Raw genomic sequence first — 8,328 nt, 5'->3', positions numbered from 1 at the left:
AAGCGTAATCCCAAAACTTGGTAACGATAATTGTGGGGAATCTCAAAGCAAAGCTGTTCCTTTTCTGTGTCTACATATGTTTTATTTCTTTGTGTAGTTTTTTTGCACAATGTTGAATGGGAACTATGTATATCAGCCGTTCCTAATTTGGAAGTGATAGACAAGAGTCGATACAGCTAACAAAAAACACCCACCGCCAACTCTTGGTCATCTCTTTACCACTAAATAGTGGAGTTGACCGTTAATTATGTGTTTAAAGGTTTATATCCTGCTATCTGCAGATTTATTATATATGATTACACTAAATAATATCGTAGATTTAATATATTTGTTAACAGCAAGTAGGCCCGGCATGGCCAGGTGAGTTAAAGCGTTCGACTCGTAATTTGAGGGTCGCGGGTTCGAATCTTCGTCGCACCAAACATGCTCGCCCTTTCAGCCGTGGGGACGTTATAATGTGACGGTCAGTCCCATTATTCGTTGCTAAAAGAGTTGGCGGTGGATGATGATGACTAGCTGCCTTCCCGCTTGTCTTACACTACTAAATTAGGGATGACAGACAGCCCTCGTGTAGCTTTGCGCGAAATTAAAAAAGACAAACAAACAATAATTAATGTTCCATATAATATACTGGTCTATAATAAATAACGTCCATCATTTAGTATACTGTTCTACAATAAACTGATGTAGTCCAATTAATGTACCACATTACAGAAAATAATTTTGTCCTTTCAATATATCGATCTACAGAAGATAATTTTCTCCATCTGGTATACAGGTGTGCAATAAATATTCTTGTTTATTTATTAATAGAGTCTTCCATAAATAATATTGTACTTTTAATACACTGGTCTACATTAAATAATATCGCACATTTCATACAACATTCTACAGTAAATATTTTTTTATCATTTAATAAGCCAGTGTACAATAAAGAATGGAATCCATTTACTATACCGGGTTATAATGTTATCGAAAAGATGGATTTTTTTCTTCACGTACTGTCTTCGTTAAAAATTGTGCTTGTTTTAACTTTAATAAAAACCATTATTCATATCGCTTCTCTTTTAACAGCCTGTTCATCTATTGCAGGTTGATACAGATTGTAGAACTTTTGGGAAATTATACGGGTACTGTGAAATTTATGGTTCTCATATTAAAGTATATGGAAATCATTAAGACTTTTTGTCACCTGTATTAAACCGCTGTATAAATTTGGCCATTTATATATATAATTTCGAACTTTGATTGTCAACAATACCATTAGAGTAAATAATAGAATTTTCTGTTACAAATTTAGTTACAATTACGAAAAAGCTCAAACCTTCGTTAAATTTGATTAAACCATTAAAAAGTGTTTTTATATTTTTCAACTAATACTCTATGATACATTTATTGTTATATTTATCTAACACGTCTTAACATTAGGTCATGTTATTCGATGAGTGTTTAAAATCTGTATTAATGACTTAAGTATTATTGCTAAGTTTTATTATGGTAAACTAGTTCGATAGTTTATTGTTTTGTAATAGTTTGACGTATACAGATTTTGTTTTTTTAAAACAAAAATTACAGAATATTCGAAGGCTCCAAGCCAGTACTGATGGTGGCCGAACCAGAGCTGATTAAACTGATAACAGTTAAAGATTTCCATGTCTTCTCAGATAGACGAGTAAGTCATGATTCTTGGTGATTCATTTGTCTGTTTTAACCATAAAATTATTTGATACTCAGTTTCTGCGATGCAGAAATCGAACCAGAATTGTTGCAGATATCTAATGAAGCTGACCACAAAGTTACCGAGAAAATTCCATCACGACAGAAACAAGGTTAAATAACCAGGTATTAGATTTAAGTGGTTTATAATGAATATTGCAATGTGTGAATGTACGTGTTTTATGGGAATAGTGGATTATGTGACAGAAAGTTGTCTGTATGAGTAAACAAATTTGTGATTCCAAGTTATTTATTATGAACTGAAGTTCGTGACTGTAAAGAGTTCATGTAAATTGTTCTTGATTTGTCAATGAAACTTCTATTTCAAACATACTTTTCACAACTTACCCAAATATCAGTTGTATAGACCTGGTTACTTTTCTTTCAACAATTCTAGGTTCCTCACTGTATGGTACCAAAGTAATGATATAACATCAGAACAGTGTGTTAACAAAATGAACATTTATAAATTTTACTATCGACCTGTAGAATTCAGTAGGAGCTTTAATATAACACATGAAAAAACGCTTTGTGAAATTTTACTTACAAACGTATAAAGACTTATAAAGACGGGGAAATGGTCAAACTGAAAACAAGAATAATACTGAGTGAAATAACCGATAATAATATTGGAATAGGGTTAACTCTCTAACAGTGCATTGGTTACTCACGTCATCTGTTAACAAAATCTGATAAAATAGTTTTCGGGTGTTTTGAAGCCTGTACACAGCTGATATGACCAAAGAACACACTAGTACCAGCCGCCAGTAACACGTGTTGTACCCACAAATATCTGTAAAGGTGTGTGACTTGAAGGTAAATGTCACAAGATAAGGGAACTACATTACAACGCGTGTGCCAAACGTCTATAAGTGCAAACACTTTTCAAAACATTGCAATGAATACGAAACGTTAGCTTTTTTTTTAAAAAAAAAGTTTATTTTTTATGAAACCGATCAATATAAGTGTTTTTGTTTTATTTGTAGTTAAGCCCAAAGCTACATGATGGGCTCTCTGTGCAGTGCCCACCACGGTTATAGAAACCAGTTTTTAGCGTATAACTCTCCAGACATACGACTGAGATATTTTCAATATTTTATGAAGTATTTCATATGTACTTTCTCTTCGTATGTTGCGCCATTAGTTTCTACAACTAATAATGTGTTTCTATTATCTCACGTGTTGTTCTTTATGTATTAACTTTTTTATATGGAACTTTTATTAACTTTCTTTATTCTTTGGTTCAGGTCTTCGAAATGGGAGATCCTATTCTGGATAAAATGTTGACCATTCAAACAGGAGAAGAGTGGAGACAAACCAGAAGTCTTATCTCTCCAACCTTCGGCAGCGGTAAGATGAAAAAGGTGAGTTCTTGTTTTCGAACTGTGATAAACCAAGTTAATTTGGAGATTAAGATCAGTTGTTAAGCTAAGTAGAAAACATAACTACTTTCAGCGGTCGTGAAACGTGTTCCATCCTTGTACTGTAGATATAATATATACAGAAAATATTTAAACAACCTAGGTTCTTCTCTATTTACTATTATTAGCTTGAAACCAAACCGTATTTTAACGTAATAATTGTTAGAAGACCAAGCTAGATTCTTGAAATAGAGGTTCATAAAACACCAAGTGAAACAGATAGCAGGAGAAAGTTATGGGTTCTTACAGAGAACCAATGAATTTATGTTATTGGGCAGTCGTCTTTGAAAATGTGTTAAACAAGTATTAATAATAAATATTGATTTAATTTCTAGATGGCGTTTCTAGTAAAAAACACAATCCACAGTTTGATACAGAATCAGAATTTTCTATTAGAAAATGTTGCTGTTGTTTTGTGGCCTACACAATCTACCAGAGACCTTACTATGTACTTTCAAAAATCGGCGATTGGGCCAAGAATATTCGGAGTTTCATTGTGACATCGATCACGGCTTTATATTCTGATATTTCAAGAGCAACAAATAAATTCGGGGTGTGGATGGATCCCTTGTGTCTAGCGACTCCTCTTTGTCATTTTCACCTTGCATGTATTAGTCAGAATGTATTAGATTCTGTAGACTGAGAGACTGACAGATACTTTAATCATAACGTTGTTAGATTAAGTGTTATAAATGTTACCGTTCATATCTAATGTATAACAAATAAATTATTAAGTTTTTATTTTAAACAGTTATTTTGGGGCTTTCACTATGGACACCATAGCAACGTGTGCTTTCGGAACACGGGTGGACTCACATAAGGATCCAAACAATCCTTTTGTGAAGAATGCTCGGAAACTCTTTAACAACAACCTGAATGTAAAGCAAATATTTATACGTAAGTAAATATTTTCCTTCCAACCAAAATGTTCAAACTGAATTGCATAATAACGTTTACACTATACAGTCTTGGAAAATCAACATCCAACAAAATTTAATTAGCTTTTCATGTAGTACTATGTGTGGTGGACAAGCTACACCAGAGACAGATTTTACAAAAGGAACAGTGCAGAAGTAAAGTCCAATAGATGCTCTCACGTAGTTTCTTTTGTGTGGGCAAATTCAGAAAGATAAGTTTCACGGATCTTTACGCACTTTCCCTACTGATAGAAACTCTAGTTTTGATAGAAATTATCACACTTCTTGGGGTTCATCTCAACTTTCTGTTGCATCAACTGACACAGAACATTCTTCATAAGGATCATCAACGATCTTCCCATGTGTGATTCTTTCATCCAAATAGATGAGTACAATGTTCCAGGGTAGTTCAAACACAGTGCACTCCATTAATTGTTGAAATGTAGCAGGAACACTACATAATTGGAACAGTAACATAATAAGTTCTCACACTCCACTTCCTGTGGTAAAGATATGTTCCATCTACTTTGTTTGTCCACTCGCACTTTCCAAAGTATAGTAAATCCGTAGTAGCATGTAGACATTCTTTTTGTAACATCACTCATCTTCCAGTAGTCCACACATAACCTTATGAATCCATCATATTTTTAACGTGGATGTCATGTGGATAACTCATGTTTTGGACTTCATCTTTAGTTTCAATCTTTTAAGATATTTTACTTACTTAACTTAAGTCATGAGATCCATTGTGAAATGTGTACTGATATTACATTAGAAAATTATACAACCACTAAAAAATATCAGTTTGAAAACATCATTAGCGCCAGACATAGAGTTCTTGTAAGTGAGGTGATAAGCTGTCTTCATGCGAGGATTTCACATCAGACTTTCTATATCTTCCTTAAAAGTAGCTATTTTCAGATTGTCCTTGATATAGATGTACTATATGGAATCAAAGTGAGTTTTGTATGCCTCTCCATCGCAGACATTGGTTTTTCTGTTGGCTGATATTGTATTATTGAGCCAAATTTTGGAACATGACTTAGCAGTGTCAAGAGTGAAGTAGTCTTGGAAAGTCCTTCAGTAATATGTGCCACAGTAGTGGTGATACAAGATGTAGGCCAAATACGTTCTCTTTTTCCACATTTTACAACAGACGACGTTGTAGGATAGAAATCCTGATGAACTGCATAAAAATGTGTTTGGCTGGTTTACTTTTCACAATTAATGAATAATTTCCAAATGATCTGTTTTGTCACTGATGATCTTCCCTACCTCAATGATGACTTTTTTTACTTCGTCGGTGTTTTTTTACATTTTCAATTTTATCATCATCACTTTTTTCTTAATGTCCTTATGCATTTCTACAAACTTTTCATCTCTCTTTACATTTCCCATAGCTTCATGAATCTTCTCTTCAATTAGACTTATGCTTCATTTTTTAATTAGTTTGTCTCTTGTCTAACATCTTCTCCATTAAGTTCCTGTAATCTGTATCGTGTTTCTTGTGTCATTACTTAATGCTTTCCTGTAATCTATATCGTGTTTCTTGTCTCATTACTTAATGTTTTCCTGTAATCTGTATCGTGTTTCTTGTCTCATTACTTAATGTTTTCCTGTAATCTGTATCGTGTTTCTTGTCTCATTACTTAATGTTTTCCTGTAATCTGTATCGTGTTTCTTGTCTCATTACTTAATGCTTTCTTTTAATAATTCCACTTTTTCCTCATTTATGTTCGTCATCTTCAACATTTATAGTTCTATTTTATTTTCACCAAAATAATCCCATATTTGGCATTAAAGTTGTGACGTTATTCTTTCATTAGACAGGATCATTTAAATTATCTGGGGAAAATAATTTAAAGTTCAGTCCATATAAAGATAATAAATTAATTTATTTCTTATTTACCATTTTTATAGGCTTAAACCCATAAAATCTTGTAGGACATGTTTTCAAATAACGTTCTAGCACAACTACCATATTCTAAGTGCTCTTTACCAACGTAAAAATAATCTTACTCATATAAATTATTGGCTGATTGGTCAAGCAGCTGAAAACATAACGGTATCTTTCTGACTGATTCATTCTGGAATATATTTTCTTAACTATTTTTTCTATGCTTCACTGAACCTCATGTTTATAAATTACGCCACGAGTTTACTAGAAAATCTGACGTCATAATGTTTAGAACTTTCCGGGCCTTCAGTAATTGTGGACACAATGTATTAATTGTGTTTTAATTTAGTTAACTGATTTTGTTTTAATTAAATTTACGTAGGTTTTTTAAAGAAACTAATAATTTTTGCTACTGGAACTGTAGAATGTTATAAATAACATTTCACATTAATTATAACAATCTGAATTTTTTCCAACAATATATTGTTTACCGTTTTATCGTATTTCAGAAGAAATTCTAAGTTTGTTTTTTTAATTTCGCACAAAGCTACTCGAGGGATATCTGTGCTTGCCGTCCCTAATTTTGCAGTGTAAAAATAGAGGGAAGGCAGCTAGTCATCACCACCCACCGCCAACTCTTGGGCTACTGTTTTACCAACGAATAGTGGGATTGACCGTCACATTATAACGCCCCCACGGCTGAAAGAGCGAGCATCTTTGGCGCGACGGGGATGCGAACCCGCAATCCTCGGATTACGAGTCGCACGCCTTAACGCACATGGCCATTCCGGGCCCCAAATTCTAAGCTTCAAGAAATTATGAACGACATGATTTTATCTACATTTTTTTTTTTAGAAAGTAAACACGAAAGCTGTCTGTGTGTGGCTTAAAAAAACTGTTTAGGAGCTGCGTTAAACTAACTTAGCAGTATCTTTCTTTACGAATTTGAAAAACCGATGTAGTTTTAAGAAATCTAGTTTAAATAAACATCTACATAAATAACATTTTTAATGTTTTGTTATGTGTCGACATTGTTACATATAAAGTGTATATTTCTCTTCAATACTTACTTTTCTACAATACCGTGTAGTTCGTATTGGAATAAAACTTTCACTGAACAAAGTTATACATCTTAAGATAATTTTAACAAAACACTATCACACCAGTATGAGGAAAATAACAAAATATTTGTACGTATTGAATATGGAGGGGAAAATATAATAGTTTAGTTGTTGGATATTTAATTAATTCATTATTATTTATTTGTGTAAGTATACTTTCTCACATACATACAGTCATATGAAAAAGTTAGGATACCCTATGAAAATTTGTGTATTTTGGTAACGTTTTTTGATATATAGATATTTAATCTCAATTTAAGAGAGACCGCTTGTTATGCTTTCATTATTTTTACATTTTAGTTAATTTGATTATACTATTTTTTTCTAGTTATGTGTCCAAAGTTAGCCCGAATTCTTGGATTTCAGTTTATTCCAAAAGATAATGTCAATTTCTTTGAAAGAGTCACGAATCAGCTTATCGAATATAGGCAGAAAAGCAAAGAGGTATGAGTAACTTCAGTTTACGTAGTGTATTTACTAGTCCTTAATGAAAATTAAACATACAGGGTACTGTCACTTGGTACTAACACACCTTAAATTATGCATTTACATCATATCTCATTTCCTTTGTTTGATCTACAGTATATTGAGAAGTCGTGATTCGTGGATACTGTATTAAAACTGAGATATGAACATAGAATGAGGCTAATTATTATGCTTTGATAGAAAAAGGCACCACAAATTCTCCCAAACACGACCGCGTTATGACTGTGTCTCATATTAAATTCAAAACATTTATAATGAATAATGGATATTTTTAACGAATGTACTATTTGTTATTCAAAAAGAACTAGCCTAAAATTTTAACGTTAAAATAACTTACATTATGCATTATCGTCTTTCGTTTAAGATTTTAATGTTGATATGACTTACAATTACTTAAGTGTTTATAATAGAGCATTGGAAACAGTCTTTATGATCGTAATAGAAGGTCAAGAATGAGAAGAATGTAACGCGGTCCTGTGAGAGTTACTGTTGCGGTACCTCTTTTGTCCAAATAGTTATCACATGACTAATAAAAATCTGCATTTGTTGTTGATATTAACACTGGTAATATTATATGATTGAAGTTTCAACACTTGCTATACAAAATAGCAAGAATAATTATTTTTTACAACTTTTTGTGTTATGTTATGAGAGAATGAAATGTTTACTTTAGCAAATATGCTGAAGGTTGGTGATGGAAGTTGGTGTTGATGGAATTGTTTAATAGCTATAAAATATCCTTTAGAAGGAAAAGCATCTTTTACAGTATG

The 8,328-nt window shown here is 32.5% G+C and overlaps 2 protein-coding genes across 2 annotated transcripts; both read left to right on the top strand.

Annotated features, from left to right (window-relative positions):
* The first annotated feature begins 1,093 nt into the window (after positions 1-1,093).
* Positions 1,094-3,637, top strand: LOC143236399 (cytochrome P450 3A18-like). Its single transcript, XM_076474662.1, has 4 exons — positions 1,094-1,130; positions 1,576-1,672; positions 2,964-3,080; positions 3,473-3,637. Exons 2-4 carry the CDS (start codon positions 1,604-1,606, stop codon positions 3,635-3,637), a joined length of 351 nt encoding a protein of 116 aa, XP_076330777.1. The 5' UTR covers positions 1,094-1,130; positions 1,576-1,603.
* A 251-nt stretch (positions 3,638-3,888) lies between these two features.
* Positions 3,889-7,819, top strand: LOC143240559 (cytochrome P450 3A29-like). Its single transcript, XM_076483196.1, has 2 exons — positions 3,889-4,034; positions 7,401-7,819. Exons 1-2 carry the CDS (start codon positions 3,908-3,910, stop codon positions 7,520-7,522), a joined length of 249 nt encoding a protein of 82 aa, XP_076339311.1. The 5' UTR covers positions 3,889-3,907; the 3' UTR covers positions 7,523-7,819.
* The last annotated feature ends 509 nt before the right edge of the window (positions 7,820-8,328 follow it).

Source organism: Tachypleus tridentatus, chromosome 13, assembly GCF_004210375.1.
Source record: "Tachypleus tridentatus isolate NWPU-2018 chromosome 13, ASM421037v1, whole genome shotgun sequence".
Lineage (NCBI taxonomy): Eukaryota > Metazoa > Arthropoda > Merostomata > Xiphosura > Limulidae > Tachypleus > Tachypleus tridentatus.
The sequence above is the reverse complement of the archived record's forward strand: the minus strand, read 5'-3'. Positions and strand labels throughout refer to the sequence as shown.